The sequence below is a fragment of the Thalassophryne amazonica genome, chromosome 13, assembly GCF_902500255.1.
Source record: "Thalassophryne amazonica chromosome 13, fThaAma1.1, whole genome shotgun sequence".
Classification (NCBI taxonomy): domain Eukaryota; kingdom Metazoa; phylum Chordata; class Actinopteri; order Batrachoidiformes; family Batrachoididae; genus Thalassophryne; species Thalassophryne amazonica.
The window spans coordinates 84,012,148-84,034,594 of NC_047115.1; the positions used below are offsets into that span (position 1 = coordinate 84,012,148).

Consider the following 22,447-nt stretch of genomic DNA (forward strand, 5'->3'; position numbering starts at 1 on the left):
GAGCCCTACTTTTCTACACTCTTTACCCATATTAATTGCATCTGTTTGAACTTGTTACCTATTTTCCTATTGTATCAAATACTTATTTCATGCAATAAAATACAAATTAATAAAAAAAAAAATACAATGTGATTTTCTGATTTTTGTTAGATTCTGTATCTCACAGTTGAAGTGCACCTACGATAAAAATTATAGACCTCTCTATTCTTAGTAGGTGGGAAAACTTTTGACAGTGGGTCAAATACTTATTTGCCCCATTATATGTTAGAACCACTCCAGTTTGTGCACTTCACCTTTACTTCTCAGCACAATTAAAGTTTGGCAGTGGGTTATTACCCTATGCATCGGCAAAGCACCGACTGCAGAGTATTGCTTTTACTGTCATGCATGTGCGACTATGGACGAGATAAATCAAACAAGGCTGGATTGATTCCCTTCAAACTTGATGGGACTATGACTTTGATAGATATCTGAGCATCAAAAAGACTGTGGTCTTGCATCAAGGAGATCTTACACCAAGTGTAATCAAGCTCGATGGCAAACCACTGGAAGCCGTGCAAAAATTCTGATACCTGGGTTTCACTGCCACAGCAACACTATCCTTGGAAGAGGAGGTAAACGCTCGCATCGGCAAAGTAGCGACTACTTTTGTGAGGCTTACCAAACAGGCTTGAAATAAGAAATACCTTTCGACAAAGACAAAGCTCCTGATCTACAACAGCTGTGTGCTTAGCATTCTCCTGCATGCCTCTGAAACATGGACAATCTATAAGGGCCAGGAGAAAAGGCTTAAGTCCTTCTACCTTAGATGCCTGAGGAAAATCCTCAACATCAAATGGCAGGAATGTGTGTCCAACTCACGTGTGCTGCAGAGATCAGGCACCACAAGCCTTGTCTCCATCTTGAGCAAGCGCAGAATGAGATGGCTTGTTCATATGCGGAGGATGGATGTCTCCCAGATCCCCAAGCAGCTGTTGTTTGGAGAACTCGCACATGCACGTCGCCCAGAGACACTGGCATGACCCTGTCCCTGCTACAGCCGATAGCTACCCATGCCGCTATTGTGCCCGACCGTGCAAGGCCAACATTTGTCGCGTGAGTCATGAGAGGAGGTGTAGTGCAAGACCCACTCACTGAGACCATCGTCATTCGATGCAAAAGCCAGAGAGAGAGAGAGAGAGAGAGAGAGAGAGAGAGATCTAGAAATGATCCGGTTTTAGAGTTATGCAGTCAAACATCAAGGTCACAGAAAACACCTTTTATATAGCTGAACAACCAAGAAGCCCAGATGGATGATCAGTGGCATATATTGATCAGCAAAATATTTGGGATTGCTTAGTATGAATGAATTCAAAATGTTTTTGTGTAGGCTCTCAGTTGTCCAGGTGGTTTCTATAGTAGAGAAGCTTGAATATTCAACTGGACTGGGTTGCTTGACGCGAGGACGTTTCGCTTCAAATCGCAGAAGCTTCCTCAGCTAAAATTCTTGCTCTGGTGGTCTGACTTCTGTCTTGACTCTTGTAGAGAAGAATAATCAAGAAGTCACAAAAGCTGGAGTTTTAAACCTAACCAGACCCCTCCTACCAAGAGGCAGACTGCTATAGGTTAGTGACTAAACAATAGCTCTAATTAGCACCTATTGTGCTCTAGTTAGCACCCTCCTAATGACCCTCTCATGATGGCTCCCAAGCCATCATGAGAGGGTCCGTCCCATCATTAGGAGGGACAGCTGCCCTGTCATTAGGAGGGTGCTAACTTCTCTACTATGAATTCAAAATGAAGTCATAAAATGAAGTCATACATACTCAATAACACCATTACAGACATAGTGTATGGATATTTACACAGACATTTATATTGTGGTGTGTACAGCATGTCTGCCCGCTGATACCTTTTATTATTGTGAGATAATTCATCAGTCTTTCCATCTATGTATAGACCCTTCTGTGTGCCCACCAGTTACCCTCTATCTTTAAAAAACAAGAACAATATAAAATTGTGCAACACTTTGCAAATTGCTCATGTTTCCACATCTCTGGATAAACTGTTGAATGTTGGTGTTACTATTGTTGTTGAGCTGCTTTTTGCAGTGTCAAATACCATATGAAATATTGTTCCCACTCCAGTTTTTGTAAGAAAATGCAAGCTATGCTAATCATTTTGCTCACATTTTATCTCTGTAGAAATTATAAGGCTACTAGCTGAGTTATCATTCGACACAGAGGTAATAGAGAAGACTTTTAGCCATGTCATTGTATATTTCATGTTACTTTAGTTAAGGTGTAGTAAGTTGCACTGTCTCATTAATTTTCACAGAGCAATTTGTGACATTCATGAGACTCAAGTGAATGACGATAAAAGGTGACAGCATGTCATATCACTGCAATGCTCTGGCGTGCCGTACACAGCAGGGACATTTTAATTGAAAAAAATGTGTGCCTTAACTTGCATGCTGTGTGCGGTGCTGGCCCGTTCACATTGTTATTAGAGTGCATCCTAGCCAGCTGCTACTATGTAGTAAGTAAAGTGTGACACTTGCTACCTGAGTACCATGTGAATTGTGAAAATAAGGGTTCCAGTGAGCAGGTCGTGATCTAATATATAAGGCTGACCATCTGTGTGTGTGTGTGTGTGTGTGTGTGTGTGTGTGTGTGTGTGTGTGTGTGTGTGTGTGTGTGTGTGTGTGTGTGTGTGTGTGTGTGTGTGTGTGTGTGTGTGTGTGTGTGTGTGTGTGTGTTCGTGCACGTACGCTTTCAACCTAATGGCCTCCGCCTTGCTGCCCCCAGTCATCATAGCAAGTTTGGTGTCGACTGCTTACTTACTGTGGCTGTACATAGTGAACACACCACACACAGTCAGCTTTAGATATCAGATTATAGCTCAATATTTTATTCTACTACTTGACCCAGTGTAAGATTAGCAAAATCCAGATGTAAATAAATAGGATCATACAATTACACTGAAGGGTGTGGTTGTTTCTCTATATGTCCATATAACTTAAGTCAAATATTGCAGGATAAAGCCTATTCACTGTCTCGCAGTCCGTGACTCACGCGAGAAATCAGTTTCAGCAGAGTTCTGGTTCAGGGCACAATTTAAACAAACCTCGTGTAGTATGGACAACAACACAACATCAGGGCACAGCAGAAGTTCATCACAGGTGCTACACCTCCTCTAGATAATCCTCTCAACTTGAGGGAACATGGTGCATTCTGGGGAGTGCAGGGGGCTGCCAGGGGGATTATGGGAAACGTAAAAGTACTGAATTATGGTTATTGCAATACATATGTGGTATTTTTCTCTTTTTGTTTTACAATTTTGAAATACAGTATTTACTTTAATAATCTCCAGCACATTATAACATCTCACTAATGAGCACTAAGAGCTGTTAAATGTTCTACATATTTTTTTATTATTATAAACATCAGAGGTATTTCTGAGGTATCTGTTCTTGCTTTTCCTCACAGATTGTTGGATATCTGCCATCGCAGACACAGCGACAAGTCAGAACTCTTCACAGCCAAGGTAGGTCACTAAGCTGTTCACCTTCTGCTCCCTCCTCCTCTTTAAGACCCCCGTTACACACAGCACGAATGGCATCCAAATGAAGAATCGACTCAAATTTGAGGAGGTGCAGTGTGAAAATGTTGGAAAGCTGTCTCAGAGCAGTTGACCCGGCCGAGCTTAGTCATATGGCTGCCTCGACTCTTTTGGGCATGTCCAAAACACATGTGGCACAGTCCAGGTGGAACACCCATCCAACAGCAGTCTATGTGTAGCCTGAGCACAATCTCAGTGCAATCTACACATTCGTACGGCGTCATTACAGTATTCAGAACAATCTGATCATGGTCGGGGGAACCCTGAAATGGATCGGGCACATCAAATCCTGCTGGCATGCCCCGCTTGTACCATGTACATGCACCTCCACTGGATCCCTTTCAGGGGGCACAAAGGAAATGTCAATATGCCACGTTTCAGGCTCCTGTCGAACCAGCTCCCAATTCGGATCAGGGAGACAGACACCATCTCTACTTTTAAGATTAGGCTTAAAACTTTCCTTTTTGCTAAAGCTTATAGTTAGGGCTGGATCAGGTGACCCTGAACCATCCCTTAGTTATGCTGCTATAGACTTAGACTGCTGGGGGGTTCCCATAATGCACTGAGTGTTTCTTTCTCTTTTTGCTCTGTATGCACCACTCTGCATTTAATCATTAGTGATTGATCTCTGCTCCCCTCCACAGCATGTCTTTTTCCTGGTTCTCTCCCTCAGCCCCAACCAGTCCCAGCAGAAGACTGCCCCTCCCTGAGCCTGGTTCTGCTGGAGGTTTCTTCCTGTTAAAAGGGAGTTTTTCCTTCCCACTGTCGCCAAGTGCTTGCTCACAGGGGGTCGTTTTGACTGTTGGGGTTTTTACGTAATTATTGTATGGCCTTGCCTTACAATATAAAGCGCCTTGGGGCAACTGTTTGTTGTGATTTGATATAAATAAAAATTGATTGAAATTGATTGATCCGTTACCCGGGCCGAAGTCACCGAGGTGGTTAGAAAGCTCCTCGGTGGCAAGGCTCCTTGGGTGGATGAAATCCATCCTGAGTACCTTAAGTCTCTGAATGCTGTGGGACTGTCTTGGCTGACACGCCTCTGCAACATTGCGTGGCAATCGGGGAAAGTGCCTCTGGATTGGCAGACCGGGGTGGTGGTCCCTCTGTTTAAGAAGGGGGACCAGAGGGTGTGTTCCCTCTATAGGGGGATCACACTCCTCAGCCTCCCCGGTAAGGTCTATTCCAGAGTACTGGAGAGGAGAATTTGACCGATGGTCGAACCTCGGATTCAGGAGGAACAGTGTGGTTTTCGTCCTGGTCGCGGCACACTGGACCAGCTCTACACACTCCATCGGGTGCTCGAGGGTTCACTGGAGTTCGCCCAACCAGTCCACATGTGTTTTGTGGATCTGGAGAAGGCGTTCGACCGTGTCCCTCTGGGCACCCTGTGGGGAGTGCTCCGGGAGTACGGGGTCCTTTGCTAAGGGCTATCCGGTCCCTGTACGACTGCAGCAGGAGCTTGGTTTGCATTGCCGGTAGTAAGTCAAACCTGTTTCCAGTGCACGTTGGCCTCCGCCAGGGCTGCCCTTTGTCACCGGTTCTGTTCATTATTTTTATGGACAGAATTTCTAGGCGCAGCCAGGGTGTAGAGGGGGTCTGGTTTGGGAACCACAGAATCTCATCTCTTCTGTTTGCAGATGATGTGGTTCTGTTGGCTTCGTCAAATCAGGACCTTCAGCATGCACTGGGGCGGTTTGCAGCCGAGTATGAAGCGTCCGGGATGAAGATCAGCACCTCCAAATCCGAGGCCATGGTTCTCAACTGGAAAAGGTGCTTTGCCCTCTTCAGGTTGGTGGAGTGTCCTTGCCTCAAGTGGAGGAGTTTAAGTATCTCGGGGTCTTGTTCACAAGTGAGGGACGGATGGAGCGTGAGATCGATAGATGAATCGGTGCAGCATCTGCAGTGATGCGGTCGCTGTATCGGACCGTCGTGGTGAAGAGAGAGCTGAGTAGGGGGGCAAAGCTCTCGATTTACTGATCGATCTACGGTCCGATCCTCACCTATGGTCATGAGATTTGGCTCATGACAGAAAGAACGAGATCGCGAGTACAAGCGGCCGAGATGAGATTAGTTATGCTGCTATAGACTTAGACTGCTGGGGGGTTCCCATGATGCACTGAGTGTTTCTTTCTCTTTTTGCTCTGTATGCACCACTCTGCATTTAATCATTAGTGATTGATCTCTGCTCCCCTCCACAGCATGTCTTTTGATTTGATGTATGTGGCACACGTCCATCATGTGAAGTGGACATGAACATTGCGATATCAAACCAAAAGCACAGTCTGTTACTGTGAGTCAGTGCATCATTGTGTGTGCCAGAGGCTCAGCACGACACCCACAATGCAGCTGAATGAGATGTCACCCCCGTAATACAAATCAAATCAAATCAATTTCATTTATATAGCGCCAAATCACAACAAACAGTTGCCTCAAAAGGCGCTTCATTTTGCAAGGCAAGGCCATACAATAATTACAGAAAAACCCCAACTGTCAAAACGACCCCCTGTGAGCAAGCACTTGGCGACAGTGGGAAGGAAAAACTCCCTTTTAACAGGAAGAAACGTCCAGCAGAACCAGGCTCAGGGAGGGGTAGTCTTCTGCTGGGACTGGTTGGGGCTGAGGGAGAGAACCAGGAAAAAGACATGCTGTGGAGGGGAGCAGAGATCAATCACTAATGATTAAATGCAGAGTGGTGCATACAGAGCAAAAAGAGAAAGAAACACTCAGTGCATCATGGGAACCCCCCAGCAGTCTAAGTCTATAGCAGCATAACTAAGGGATGGTTCAGGGTCACCTGATCCAGCCCTAACTATAAGCTTTAGCAAAAAGGAAAGTTTTAAGCCTAATCTTAAAAGTAGAGAGGGTGTCTGTCTCCCTGATCTGAATTGGGAGCTGGTTCCACAGGAGAGGAGCCTGAAAGCTGAAGGCTCTGCCTCCCATTCTACTCTTACAAACCCTAGGAACTACAAGTAAGCCTGCAGTCTGAGAGCGAAGCGCTCTATTGGGGTGATATGGTACTATGAGGTCCCTAAGATAAGATGGGACCTGATTATTCAAAACCTTATAAGTAAGAAGAAAAATTTTAAATTCTATTCTAGAATTAACAGGAAGCCAATGAAGAGAGGCCAATATGGGTGAGATATGCTCTCTCCTTCTAGTCCCTGTCAGTACTCTAGCTGCAGCATTTTGAATTAACTGAAGGCTTTTCAGGGAACTTTTAGGACAACCTGATAATAATGAATTACAATAGTCCAGCCTAGAGGAAATAAATGCATGAATTAGTTTTTCAGCATCACTCTGAGACAAGACCTTTCTAATTTTAGAGATATTGCGCAAATGCAAAAAAGCAGTCCTACATATTTGTTTAATATGTGCATTGAATGACATATCCTGATCAGATTTGTGGGGCCAAGTACAATAACTTCAGTTTTATCTGAGTTTAAAAGCAGGAAATTAGAGGTCATCCATGTCTTTATGTCTGTAAGACAATCCTGCAGTTTAGCTAATTGGTGTGTGTCCTCTGGCTTCATGGATAGATAAAGCTGAGTATCATCTGTGTAACAATGAAAATTTAATGTAATACACATATTATAACATGTTCAGCATCGAACTCTGTTTCACCAGCCCATGACACTACAAATATACATGTAAACTCACCTCCATTACAACTCCAGATGTGTGTCACCGTGCAGGGTGGACAATCGCCAGGGGCTGAAGCCTGTGGTGAAGTCCCTCTTGCCCCAGTTGTGCCGTGTGCAACACAAATGCCTCACAAATGCCTTGTACCATGGTGTAAAATATCCCATGGCGCTGTCCCGCAGCGTGCCAATGATCCGACCGGACAGCACGGCATCTGGTGCAGTCTGACAGCAGCCTGTGTCTCTGTTGTGCGGGTGTGCATGATTCAGTCAGGACTGGATCTGTCCACATTGTACGTGGTCGTCCGGCAGTCGAACACAGCTGTCTGACTATCTGTCCCTCCCGACTGCGTCTTGATTATTGCCATTTTTTCAATTTCGGCCTTAGTCAGCCTGGTTCATGCGCATTTGTACTATGTGTGAGGTGGGTCTAAGCTGCTCATCACCTGTCTCCTCATTGCCATGGAAGTCTTGGCATGGAGTTGCCAGTGAGTTGGCAGAACACAACTGCGTGACTCAGGAAGCTGAAGTTACAAATGAATGATTAAAAGATGAGGTGAGATTACACCAGGACTCGGTTGCTCTGTCTTGCTGGGGGGTGGAGGGCGGATTTTCTCGACATGGTTTGGGTCCACTTGTCCCCTTAAGTTGTAGTCACACAGGGGGTTACAACCACCCATGCAGAGAGGGCCGTGCAAACAGCCAAGAAGATCCTCAAACAAGCGGATCCAGTGCTGGCCCTGATGATCTACAGGTCCACTCCGTGCTCCTCGACCGGCTACAGCCCTGCAGAGCTGTTAATGGGGAGAAAAATCAGGACAACGCTCCCTATCCTGGAGAAGAATCTTCAACCACAGTGGCCGAGCAGAGCAGCAGTGAGGAGAAGGACGACCGAGAGAAGGCCAAGCAGACCTACTACTACAATCGCCACCATGGAGCCCGACCCTTACCTGTCCTGCAGCCAGGCGATGTGGTGAGGTCCAAGTTGGACCATGAGGAATCATGGTCACGGTTAGCGGTGGTTTCAGGAGAAAGCACCACTCCGAGATCAGTCATCATCAAGACACAGCAGGGAGCTTTAAGTCCGAACTAACCAAAAGAAGTATTTAGCCTTGGAGTTTCACGACTCTGTGTGAAATTGTCTGTATAGTAGTATAAGTCCAGTGCATCATTTCAGGCATGTGAGAAAATCTCTCATCTCAGATTTGTCCTCAGTTGATTTTGGTGTAAAGCCTTTGGGCTTCATGCAGTGCGTGCAGTCACACTGCATGCAAATTAAACTGTGTGAGTCTCCGTCTGTGATTGGTGGATGTTCTTAGGGGTGGAAACAAAGCAGTGTGTTTTTTTTATGCTGTGTGTCCAGCATAAACAACACACTGTTGCATCGTCGACTTGGAAAATTGTCTCCTATTTTCCAGCCCGACATTTATCTTTTGGACATTTACGGGGCCATTATTGTAGGAAAAGTATTTGCAAATGCGTATTTTGATCTCTTCGAGGGACCAGCCAGGCTTAAAACCACAGCGATGAATGATGTCATTGGTGCTTGCGCCCTCTGGTGGAGGCACACAGACAAGTCTCCACACACACACAAATTGCTGCACGCATTTACAGATCTAACACGGCAGAACTGTAGCAAAAGTCATGTGTAAGAACACATCCAATCGAGTGGCCCGATTTTCACAGAAACATGGATACACGCAGATTTTTTTTACGCATTTGTAGATGTGTTTACACACACAGATCAAAATACACACACACACACACACATATTGCTATACACATTTGTGGATCTGTTTACACACACACACACACACACACACACACACACACACACACACACACACACACACACACACACACACACACACACAAATAGAATACATATTTGCAAATACTTCTGCTACGATAATGGCCCCATACCGACACTGAGGCACAACCACGTAGTTGTGACAGTGTACACATGACACATTGCTGTAATGCAAAGTGTATTTTTAGATATCACCTCAATCACTTTACATATCAGGGATATTTTTGTGTGATTTTGGAACAGTGGTAATCCTAGGTGATCCTGAGTGTGTGTGTGTGTGTGTGTGTGTGTGTGTGTGTGTGTGTGTGTGTGTGTGTGTGTGTGTGTGTGTGTGTGTGTGTGTGTGTGTGTGTGTGTGTGTGTGTGTGAGAGTGAGTGAGAGAGAGAGAGAGAGAGAGAGAGAGAGAGAGATGTGGGTTTTTCAATAATAATAATCAGAGGTAAAACCACAGTATCTGGGGGGCATTTCTGTTACAAACAAGCTGTCCCAGTTATGAATTATGTTTAAAGCAGTTGAATGTATGTGAAAACACTCAACAAATTATGCATGTTGAACATTAAATCTCAAAAAGAGGTAGATTAAAAAGTGATTTGGCACGATATGTCCACTTTAATAATTATCTTTATTAGATCCCTGGGCCCATACGCACAACGCAGCCTAAGGCTAAAAATAGCTCCTAGAGAAGTTATTCTAAAAAAAAAAAGAAACTTAGAATTCCTCGAATTCTTAGTCATTTCTTAGAATTTTCCCTTGGTAAGATGAAAGTTGTCCACAAAGCACCCTAACCCTTAAGAGAACTTCTAAGGTGCCAAACTGGTAAGAGCAGTGAGGAGGACTTTTAAGAAGCCTATGCAGACAAGCTGGTGGAAAAGACACTGAGGAAGGAGGATGTAGGATGACAGTGAGTCAGTAACACACTACCAGCTTGATCCACGTAATTATTTTATGTTAATTTACTGTCTTAATATATTTATAAATTCTTTAGGTTCTTATCCTATACACACATTAATATTGTTATTATTATTGTTATTATTATCAGTATTATTGATATTTTATTTTATTATTACTTCTATTTTGTCATTTGATTTTTAAATGGACAACAATGGAAGTAAGTGTTTTCACTTTCTTGTGTCATGTATGCAATTTTAACGTATTTACAATTATATTATGTACTTACATTGAACTTATTAATAAACGCACGCACCCACACACACTTTTAATATGAAGTTAATTGGCTTGTGAATGTAATATGTTCAAACATCTTCAAGCTGTGTAACAATTCATTTTGTGGTGAGCTGCATGAACTAATGAAAGACAAGCAAGAGCTTTTGTCTTTTTGGCACTTTGCCACCTGGAGTTACACTTATTTTTCAAATTAAACAACAGTGACTGCATCAAACACTTTTCACTTATGGTGACAACATGGTGACACTTAACTCACTAAACCAATTGAACTACAAAAACACAATAAAGCAAAAAGACTAACAACATTTTTTAACTAACATGAACCACAATAGCAACATTTAAAACCCCAAAACCCAGAACTCCCATAATGCACTGCAGCACAAGAATTTACAGATTTAGCGACCGTCCCAGTGATCGCTCCAATTTAATTTTGCTGAGTATCATCATCATGACATTAAATTATTTTTATGATTACGCATTTCTTAATGCAGTTATATGATCAATTGATTTTACTGTTCATTCATATGTAGGATCACAGAGCACATTTATTTTTTATTTCCCATTCCCTTTCTGTGACAACCAATCACAACTCTTACAGGACCACGTCATACATAGCAATGGGGTCAACCCTGCCTCTGCACTAGGAGTTTCTGTCAACTCCTTGCTCAGAGTTGCTCTCAGACACCTCTTGGGTCTCTCTTAGGCTGGGACCCGTTGCCAGGATATTTTAGACTAAGTTAGGAGCTCTTTAAGAGGACTTTGAGATGCACCAAGCATACGGACCCAGACCATTTAATTTTCAAATGTGCTCCTTGAATGTTAAAATCTGGATGAAACACATCAAGAAACAAACATTTTTGCACAGTTGTGCAAGTTTAATTTGATTTATTTGGCAATAAAACCATGTCCATAAAATCAAGACAGTACATAAAATTGCTAAAAGCATACAACTTTCCAAAGGGGTCCTCAGGTTACAGAGGTGCGTGGCTGTATTTAATAGGGCAATGCAGTCTCATTTGGACCCTGCGTGATATCAGGGGATTTGAGCACTTATGGGGACAGCCTCTCTCATTGTGCAATATACAGCATAACTTCATACAGGGAAATGGTGCACTGTTTTGTCTTCGGCTGCAATCACCAAAGCAGTCATGAAAAGTGCTGTTTTTCTTGGGTCCCAGTGGAGAAGGGAAGACAAAGCAAATGGGAGATGTTGTGTTGGTAAGTATTAGCCTACACAGCTAACCAGAGTAGCTCCGTTCTCTCACCTGAAAAACCGCCTTGACAAGTTTGAGCGCTGGGTAATAAACAAACTGCAACACATGTGCACTTTCCACTGCATCGTCACTTTTTCTTTGTAATTTGAGATTGTAAAATGAGACTGCGGTGCCCAATTAATGATCACTAAGGTCTAAGGAGAGTTTCAATGCAGATTTTCTAAAAAAAAAAAAAAAAAAAAAAAAAATGCAATTAGGTTGCATTCCTAATGCAACGTGACCCACTTCCTGAATTTTCTTTGCCTCTGCATTGTACTTTTATAATGAACAAACACTGCTGATTTCCCTGTGAGATCAAAAGGTCAAATATGTTGAATATGCACCTGACCTTGCTGCTCTGTGTGTGTGTGTGTTGACAGGTGGAGTGTGTGGTGGAGACCAGGGATAAATCACAGAGCATCCAGCTGCGTAAGACACTAAATGAGCGCTACCCGTCTATACACTGGCTTGACCGGTGATCATGACAGCATCCAGAATGCCAACAACAGTTATGTCAGCAAACGTAATGGTGAAAGATGATACATGTACATAAAATGAGATAATCTGCAAACACATCATGTAAAACACTTTTATCTTGTATGACCTGTTTTATGAAACTTGCTGCAGTTCAGTAAGTTGATGTGAATACAGAAAAGCCTTGAGATTATAGAGCAAATATGAGTAACTGTGCTGCTATTATTCTTTTATAGTGCTTATGTTGCATTACGAGGATGAATGTAGTTGTAAGTCTCATTGCATGAGCAGCGGGTGCAGATTGTTACGATACTGTAACAATCATCACAGCACCAGATAATTTATTAATATATTTTAGATACTTCTGTATTTATAGTCTGAAGTAGTCATGTCGAATGATGTAAAAATGTGTTCTTTAAATAAAACTGGACGTACATCGTGGCCTGTCATCATGTTTCGTTTTTTTTGTTTTTTTTTGTGGCGCTCCAATTTAATCATAGTTTTTCTCTGATACTTGTATTCAGAACCATTTAACAACTGGAACAAGAGCTGCTCTTTTATTTGTGAAGGAGTCGAGTGCCCTCCAAAAGTATTCGGCCCCTTGGTATTTCACACATTTTAATTTGTTTATGCCATTTCAAATACAAAAAGTAAATCAGGCTTCTCAATATAAAATTTCTAAAATTATTTTCCTTAGACTCAAACTGAAAGTAAATCTTTACAACTTGGTATGAATTAATGAAAAATATAAAAGCCAAGATGATGGGTTGCATAAGTAATCAGCCCCTTTGGAATAATGCCTGTAAATGATCAGTTTAATTCCCAGTTTTCCTCAGACAAGTCAGGGAATGGATACATGAACATTTCCAAGTATGCTGTTTTGGACTTTATGTACATCAGTTATGAAGAAATACAAACAGTATGGCACTCTATGGTAAATCTGTGTAGACAGTTCTCTAAAACTGAGTGGCTGTGCAAGAAAGAGTGAGGAAAGCCACCAAGATACCCAGACAGCTCTAAAGAAGTTATAGACTTATGTGGCAGTGAGTGGAGAAATTGTGCACAGTACATGTTTTGCATTTTGTACCCCCAGTTCTACAGCTTCATGATGAAGTGGAGCAGAGAAGGACTTTTTTTAAAAAGAAGACCTGAAAGTTCAGCTACAATTTGCCAGAAGGTACATCTGAGATGCAAGCCTGAAAGAAAATCCTCCTCTGTACCATTTCATCATGGAGCTTTATAACTGGGGAGACAAAATGCAAAACATGTAGTGTGCAGACACACACACACACACACACACACACACACACACACACACACACACACACACACACACACACACACACACACACACACACACACACACACACACACACACACACACTCAACATACGAGTCATGTTTGTCTCCAAGCTTGCCCCCCCTCCAAACTCCTGATGTTTTTTTCAATATTTATTGAAGTAAGTGTAGGGTGAGTGTGTTTGAGGGTGGTCATTGTTTTTGAGGATGCACAAGCAAATTTCGTTGTGTTGATCGCTGTGCAATGACAATAAAGGTGATTCTGATTTAAGGACATTCACAGAGTTGTCCTGAAGCCACTCCTTTGATATCTTGGCTGTGTGCTTAGGGTTTTTGTCCTGCTGAAAGATGAACCACTCCCCCAATCTGAGGTCAAGAGCTCTCTGGAGCAGGTTTTCATCCAGGATGTCTCTGTACATTACTGCATTCATCTTTCCCTCAATCCTGACTAGTCTCCCAGTTCCTGCTGCTGAAAAACATCCCCACAGCGTGATGCTGCCACCACCATGCTTCACTGTACAAATGGTGCCTGGTTTCCTCCAAACATGACACCTGGCATTCAGGTCAAAGAGTTCAATCTTTGACTCGTCAGACCAGAGAATTTTGTTTCTCAAAGTCTGAGAGTCCTTCAGGTGCCCTTTGAAAAACTCCAGGTGGACTGCCATGTGCTAAGGAGTGTACTAAGGAGTGGCTTCCATCTGGCCACTCTACCATACAGGCCTGATTGGCCTCGCTCTTCTCCTTCTTGCACAGTCACTCAATTTTTGAGAACTGTACTCCATGCAGATTTACCATAGAGTGCCATAATGTTTTTATTTCTTCGTAATTGATAGAAATAAAGTCCAAGACATATTGTCAAAAATTAAATGATCAAATATGTACAGTTGTAACATTTCGACTACAAATGCGTTAGAACACGTTCATCTTGAAGACAAGGTCATTCAGAATCAGCTTCTTATCACAAATCGACTAACTTGATTTTGTTAACTTTTCATCCATTCCCATAGCATCAATGTCAGATTTCAAGAAATCATTTTCTTATACGATCTGTGGTCAGTGCATTTGCCTGTAGAAGTTGAGCATCTGTTCGCTTCAATGGGACTGCATGGAACATTTTTTCATTGCCTCAAAACTTCAGGGTCATTGGATAAATGCAACGATTTTGTACCACCCCCAGACGCTCAGTGTCTCAGGGGGTGAATGGAGCTGTTGGCTGGCCTGGATGCTCAGCTTCCGCATGATGATTGGAGGATCAGTCGAAAGGCTGAATACTGTTTTGACTGACAGCTATTTTGAGACATACACTGTCAATTACTCATCAGGAGCTCAGTCCCATTGCAGATTTTGCAAGTGAAGTTGAAAGATAAACTCCAACCCATTTCTTGGTGTTTGCTGGGTGAAGCAGCAGGACCTTCGTGGCCGGGACGACGGTGGGGGATCGAACCCACGCGGCTCGCACAAAAGACCGTTCCTCTACCAGGTCAGCCAAAGGGGAACGCCCCGTTAGCCAAGCTAGCGGGAACGTCTTTTCAATTGGGACCCGGGACTTTCATCCCGGGTCCCAATTGATCATTTCCATTGTTCATTTAGTACACTGTCAATAAAACACACTCATAGTAGTTTCTTGTTTCAGATTAACATAATGTAGTGTGTTGCGGTAGCAAAAGTTGGGATTTACCCAGTATGCACTGGTTAGCATGTTTGCTGATAAAACTACCAGTTAATGCATTTTCTCGCATGTTACGTGGTTTACTTTCATCGCTGTTACTGTTCTTTGTCTTTTATTGACTTGGCCGCGGCCACGTCACTACCAGTTTACTTCCGTGTCAGCTCCGTCGCTGGTGTGAAAATCTCCGGCTGTTGGTGTGTTTTACCATAGACACACATTGTATATTTGGGAGTGGTGTTTGCTCTTGAATTGCAGATTAAAGTAATTATTTGTTTGAATTTTGTTATTTTTTGTTATTGGGACCTTAGTGTGGCTTTCAACTATTTACAGGGTTTGGATAATATTGCCCGGGAGTGATATAAAACCAAATTAGCAGCAGTAGGACTGTCATCTCGTCCGTACCAACACGAAGCTGGACGATGGAAAAATTATCCTACACAATGGCCAGATGTTCAATATCCTTATATTTATTCCTACCTCATAGACACACCAGGTATTTTTGTATTTTATATCATTTATGTGACATGTGCATTGTGAATTGCAGGTTTGCACCAGGAGGGGCCGTGCTGCTGATTATTTTCCCCAAAGTAATGTATGATCGATGTGACACATAATCCCCTTGGTATGTCGTGAATCGTGATGGATTTTAATTTTCTTTCTCGCTTTTTTGGTACAACCCACTCCCTCGCATTGCCGAGGCATTAAAAAAACAAAACAGTGGTGAAAATGAAAAAAGAAGTCGCATCAATTTCATTGCCCGCTATACATCGTTTGCACCCCAGCCGGCATTGCTAAGCATGCTGCTAAGAGCTCACAGACAGAGTGGCACTGATGTGTGACTGAGTCAATACAATCACAGGGTTGCCAACTCTCACCCATCTGGCATGACACTCACATTTTCAGCATCAATCTCACGGTGTCACTCTCTTTTTGCTCTGTATGCACCACTCTGCATTTAATCATTAGTGATTGATCTCGGCTCCCCTCCACAGCATGTCTTTTTCCTGGTTCTCTCCCTCAGCCCCAACCAGTCCCAGCAGAAGACTGCCCCTCCCTGACCCTGGTTCTGCTGGAGGTTTCTTCCTGTTAAAAGGGAGTTTTTCCTTCCCACTGTTGCCAAGTGCTTGCTCACAGGGGGTCGTTTTCACTGTTGGGGTTTTTCTGTAATTATTGTATGGCCTTGCCTTACAATATAAAGTGCCTTGGGGCAACTGTTTGTTGTGATTTGGCGCTATATAAATAAAATTGATTTGATTTGTCATATCACGCCAAAATAAAAAAATTTCCTGTTAAATTTCTGTTGATGACTAGCAGCTGGTCTGCTCTGTCAGCCTGATCCCGTCAGATCTCAGACGCTAAGCAGAGCAGGATCTGGTTAGTACTTGGATGGGAGACCTCTTTGGAACACCAGCGGCTGTGTGCGTTTCTCCAGGTAAAACTGGAGTTGCGTCAGGAAGGGCATCCGGCGTAAAACTTGTGCCAATTACCAATGCGGATCTGGTTGTATCTGCTGTGTCGACCCCAAAAGAAACCGGGAGCAGCCGAATGAACAACAAACTAGGTTAGACTAGAGTAGACCACAGCACATTATTTCTTAATGACAGGAGAGGAGTTTAAGGCCCACACCCGAAACCCCATAATGCCAACGTAAAAAGTAATTTTTTTTTCAATTTTTGGTCCCCAATCATCTGCTTACAATGTTCTGACTGCAGTATTCTCTGATCGCTGATTCGCTGAAAACCTTGCACCTGATAAGTCAGCTATGCGTGAAGAGTTCAGAGAGAATTCGAGCACGGGTTCGAAGCTTGTTTGAGTCTGCCACTTTTTGGATGACAAGGTAAGCCAATAAATAGCCTAACAAATCAAATAAGCTATTGTCTAGGAAAATTGAGTCCCTTGATAGGCTTCCTATCAGACTAATTGTGTGTGTTGACACAGTAGGCTACAGACTTCAACTAGTTGCAAACTAGGTAATTTAAAGGGCATGTTGTACGTTCATGTCCTGGTTAGCAAGTATTCATGATTTATGTCTATCTGTGCCCATGCACTAAATGAAATTTGGTCACTGATATATTTTATTACTAAATTAGAAACCAAAGCGTTTTGAACCACTGAATCAATATGAAGCAATTGTGTTGAAATGGTTCAATGTTTAGAAGGATTTGATACAATTAAATATGGCAACATTTGCTGGCCAATCTTTAACATAGCACTTGCATGGAACAATGAAACAGGCACCGTTATGTATGTTAAAAAAGGTTCTATGTGAATCTTGAAATTTTTGACTATATTTTCAATAATATACTTTGGGGATTTGGGGGCTTCAAGGGTTTTTATTTAAAAATAAAATTTCAGCAGTGTTAGGTTTGAGTCTGTTCCTTCTCTCCAGTTTTGGAGAGAAGACTCACACGACACAGACATTGCTGGCATATGAAGACAGATTTTGTCCAGCCTATAAAGAGTTGGATAAACAGCTGCCTCCATCCTTTCTATCCCTCCTTGCAAATTCACTGCAGAAAATGGCTCTTGGGAGCATTAGCATGACTAAAATGCTTCTAGGGGGGCTTCACCCCCCCACCACCACCACCACCCCAGACTGCCCAACCACGGTCCTCTTGACCTCCAGCCATTTTGCCCCTCACATGCCTGTACATGAGCTTGCTAAAATATTTCAGAAAAAGGAAGGAGAATGGAGAACAGAAGAATCAAGCAGTTTCCACTTTATTATATTTGTTAGTAAACAAGAACAGCCTTTTTGTTAAATTAGGGCTCCCAAAAATGTTCAGCACATGCTAAGTATTTTTTGCCGCACCATGAGTGTGTTTATTAGTTTGAACATTAAATATCTTGTCTTTGTGGTGTATTCAATTGAATATAGGTTGAAGAGGATTTGCAAATCATTGTATTCTGTTTTTATTTACATTTTACACAATGTCCCAACTTCATTGGAATTGGGGTTGTACAATCCACTCAACATTTTAGTTTAATGTTTAGTTAGTTTGTTCAAACAATCATTGAGGTGCACACAACGTGCACACACAATGGCAGATAATGCTAATATTGTCAAAGCCATTTAACTGATTTGGTGGGGAAAAGTAGAAAACTAGAAGGGTGGAAATGAGAGTGGGGACTTTGAATGTTGGTAGTATGACTGGTAAAGGGAGAGAGCTGGCTGATATGATGGAGAGGAGAAAGGTAGACATATTGTGTGTGCAAGAGACCAAGGGGAAGGGAAGTAAGAGCAGGAGCATTGGCGGTGGGTACAAGTTGTTGTACCATGGTGAGGACAGGAACAGAAATGGTGTTGGGGTCATTTTAAAGGAAGAGTATGTTAAAAGTGTGTTGGAGGTTAAGCGAGTGTCTGACAGGGTGATGAGTGTGAAGTTGGAAACTGAAGGGGTGATGATGAATATCATCAGTGCATATGCCCCACAGGTAGGTTGTGAGATGAAGGAGAAAGAAGATTTCTGGAGTGTGTTAGATGAGGTGGTGGAGAGTGTGCCCAAGCATGAAAGAGTGGTGATAGGAGCAGACGTCAATGGGCATGTTGGTGAAGGGAACAGAGGTGATGAGGAAGTAATGGGTAGATATGGTATCAAGGATAGGAATGGGGAAGGACAGATGGTAGTTGATTTTGCAAAAAGGATGGAAATGGCTGTGGTGAATACCTACTTTAAGAAAAGGGAGGAGCACAGGGTAACATAAGAGTGGAGGAAGGTGCACACAGGTGGACTACATTCTTTATAGGAGATGCAAGCTAAAAGAAATCACAGACTGTAAGGTGGTAGCAGGAGAGAGTGTCACTAGACAGCATAGGATGGTTGTTTGTAGGATGACTTTAGAGGTAAAGAAGAAGAAGAGAGTGAGAGCTCAACAAAGGATCAGATGGTGGAAGCTGAAGGAGGAAGACTGTTGTTTGAAATTTAGCGAGCAGGTGAGAGAAGCACTAGTTGGAGGGGAAGCAATTTTGGACAACTGGAAAAGTACTGCAGATGTGGTGAGGGAGACAGCTAGGGCAGTACTGGGTATGACATCTGGACAGTGGAAGGAAGACAAGGAGACCTGGTGGCGGAATGAAGAGGTCCAGGAAAGCATAAGGAGAAAGAGGTTGGCGAAAACGTTTTGGGATAGTCGGAGAGATGAAGAAAGTAGACAGGAGTACAAGGAGATGCGGCGTAAGGCGAGAAGAGAAGTGGCAAAAGCAAAGGAAAAGGCATATTGCGAGCTGTACAAGAAGTTGAATAGTAAGGAAGGAGAAAAGGACTTGTACCGATTGGCCAGACAAAGGGACAGAGCTGGAAAGGATGTGCAGCAGGTTAGGGTGGTAAAAAATGCACATGGTAATGTGCTGACAAGTGAGGAGTGTGTGCTGAGAAGGTGGAGGGAATATTTTGAAGAGTTGATGAATAAAGAAAATGAGCGAGAGAAAAGGCTGGATTATGTGGTGAGAGTAAATCAGGAAGTAAAAGAGATTAGCAAGGACGAAGTGAGGGCTGCTATGAAGAGGATGAAGAGTGGAAAGGCAGTTGGTCCAGATGACATTCCAATGGAGGCATGGAAATGTCTAGGAGAGATGGCAGTAGAGTTTCTAACCAGATTGTTTAATAAAATCTTGGAAAGTGAGAGGATGCCTGAGGAGTGGAGACGAAGTGTGCTGGTTCCCATTTTCAAGAACAAGGGTGATGTGCAGAGCTGCAGTAACTACAGAGGCATAAAGCTGACCAGCCACAGCATGAAGTTATGGGAAAGAGTAGTAGAAGCTAGGCTTAGAAACAGGTGAAGACCTGTGAGCAGCAATATGGTTTCATGCCGAGAAAGAGCACTACAGATGCAATGTTTGCTCTGAGAATACTGTTGGAAAAGTACAGAGAAGGACAGAAAGAGTTACATTGTGTGTTTGTGGACTTAGAAAAAGCTTATGATAGGGTGCCAAGAGAAGAGTTGTGGTATTGTATGAGGAAGTCTGGAGTGGCAGAGAAGTATGTTAGGGTAGTGCAGGACATGTACAAGAATAGTGTGACAGCGGTGAGACGCACAGTCGGAATGACAGACTCATTCAAGGTGGAGGTGGGATTACACCAAGGATCAGCTCTGAGTCCTTTCTTGTTTGCAGTGGTGATGGACAGGTTGACAGATGAGATCAGACAGGAGTCCCCATGGACTATGATGTTTGCAGATGACATTGTGATCTGTAGTGAGAGTAGAGAGCAAGTTGAGTCTAGTCTGGAGAAGTGGAGATATGCTTTGGAGAGAAGGGGAATGAAAGTCAGTAGAAGCAAGACTGAGTACATGTGTGTGAATGAGAGGGAGCCCAGTGGAATAGTGCTGTTACAAGGAGTAGAAGTGTGAAAGTAGATGAGTTTAAAATTTTTGGGGTCAACTGTTCAAAGTAATGGAGAGTGTGGTAGAGAGGTGAAGAAGAGAGTGCAGGCAGGGTGGAGTGGGTGGAGAAAGGTGGCAGGAGTGATTTGTGACCGAAGAATATCAGCAAGAGTGAAGGGGAAAGTTTACAAAACAGTAGTGAGACCAGCTATGTTGTATGGTTTAGAGACAGTGGCACTAACAAAAAGACAGGAGGCAGAGCTGGAGGTGGCAGAGCTGAAGATGTTGAGATTCTCTTTGGGAGTGACAAGAATGGACAAGATTAGGAATGAACACATCAGAGGGACAGCTCAGGTGGGACGGTTTGGAGACAAAGTCAGAGAGGCGAGATTGAGATGGTTTGGACATGTGCAGAGGAGGGACCCAGGGTATATAGGGAGAAGGATGCTGAGGATGGAGCCACCAGGCAGGAGGAGAAGAGGGAGACCAAAGAGGAGGTTCATGGATGTGCTGAGAGAGGACATGCAGGTGGTTGGTGTGACAGAGGAAGATACAGTGGACAGGGTGAGATGGAAACGATTGATCTGCTGTGGCGACCCCTAACGGGAACAGCCGAAAAACAAAGAAGAAGGTGGGGAAAAGTATCAGGTGGTTTTGGCTCTCCTGGTATGACAGTTAGCAGCTGGCTGACTGGAAGTGCTGTGACAAAGAAAATGTATTGTTGGCCCTCTTGATGAAACCATCTCATGTCTTGTCTGGTCAAAATTGGGTTTTGGGGATCTGTCTAACTTTGAACGGGCATATAAAAGGCATGAAAAGAGCAATGGACATGTGAGTCCATGTGCCATTGAGAGAATACTGTTCAAGTCCATAGAAGAGAGACCTACTTGGTCAGATTATACACACACACACATACATATATACACACACACATACATATATACACACACACACGAGGTCTGTCCGTAAAGTATAGGTCCTTTTTATTTTTTTCAAAAACTATATGGATTTCATTCATATGTTTTTACGTCAGACATGCTTGAACCCTCGTGCGCATGCGTGAGTTTTTCCACGCCTGTCGGTGACGTCATTTGCCTGTGAGCACTCCTTGTGGGAGGAGTCGTCCAGCCCCTCGTCGGAATTCCTTTGTCTGAGAAGTTGCTGAGAGACTGGCGCTTTGTTTGATCAAAATTTTTTCTAAACCTGTGAGACACATCGAAGTGGACATGGTTCAAAAAATTAAGCTGGTTTTCAGTGAAACTTTTAACAGCTGATGAGAGATTTTGAGGTGATTCTGTCGCTTTAAGGACTTTTCACGGTGCGAGACGTCGCGCAGCACTCTCAGGCAGCGTCATCAGCCTGTTTCAAGCTTAAAACCTCCATATTTCGGGCTCTGTTGATCCAGGACGTCGTGAGAGAACAGAGAAGTTTCAGAAGAAGTCAGTTTCAGCATTTTATCCGGATATTCCACTGTTAAAGGAGATTTTTTTAATGAAAGACGTGCGGGCGGATTGCAGCGTCGGCTCGCAGCCGCCGCGACGCTCCGTCACAGGAAAAACACCTCTGCTGGAAGCCTTAAGGACAAGTTGGAACATCTCCAGCTGATAAACAATTTCTCATATACTCACTCCACTGAAAGCCATCAAAAGCCAACTGGATTTTAACAAATGGTTATCAACACGGAGGTGTTTTTCCTGTGCCGCCGCGCCGCGTCGGCTGCGTCCCAACGCGCGGACCCGTCCGCACGTCTTTCATTAAAAAAATCTCCTTTAACAGTGGAATATCCGGATAAAATGCTGAAACCGACTTCTTCTGAAACGTCTCTGTTCTCTCACGACGTCCTGGATCAATAGAGCCTGAAATGTGGAGGTTTTAAGCTTGAAACAGGCTGATGACGCTGCCTGAGAGCGCTGCGTGACGTCTCGCACCGTGAAAAGTCCTTAAAGCGACAGAATCACCTCAAAATCTCTCATCAGCTGTTAAAATTTTCACTGAAAACCAGCTTAATTTTTCGAACCATGTCCACTTCGATGTGTCTCACAGGTTTAGAAAAAAGTTTGATCAAACAAAGCGCCAGTCTCTCAGCAACTTCTCAGACAAAGGAATTCCGACGAGGGGCTGGACGAGTCCTCCCACAAGGAGTGCTCACAGGCGAATGATGTCACCGACAGGCGTGGAAAAACTCACGCATAC

General features: G+C 43.3%; 1 protein-coding gene across 2 annotated transcripts in view; it reads left to right on the plus strand.

The window, feature by feature from the left end:
* LOC117523909 (L-threonine ammonia-lyase) overlaps nt 1–12,400 on the plus strand; it is a 62,099-nt gene extending 49,699 nt beyond the window's left edge. The window contains exons 9-11 of one of the 2 annotated variants that reach the window (XR_004564640.1): nt 3,468–3,525; nt 11,871–12,258; nt 12,295–12,400. Coding sequence is in view for 1 of the 2 variants with exons in the window: in XM_034185530.1 (XP_034041421.1) it covers nt 3,468–3,525; nt 11,871–11,969 (157 nt within the window). In the remaining variant the exon portion in view is untranslated. Of the gene's footprint in view, nt 1–3,467; nt 3,526–11,870 lie in introns of both variants that reach the window. The other variant, XM_034185530.1, reaches the window with a different exon arrangement.
* Nucleotides 12,401–22,447: the final 10,047 nt, after the last annotated feature.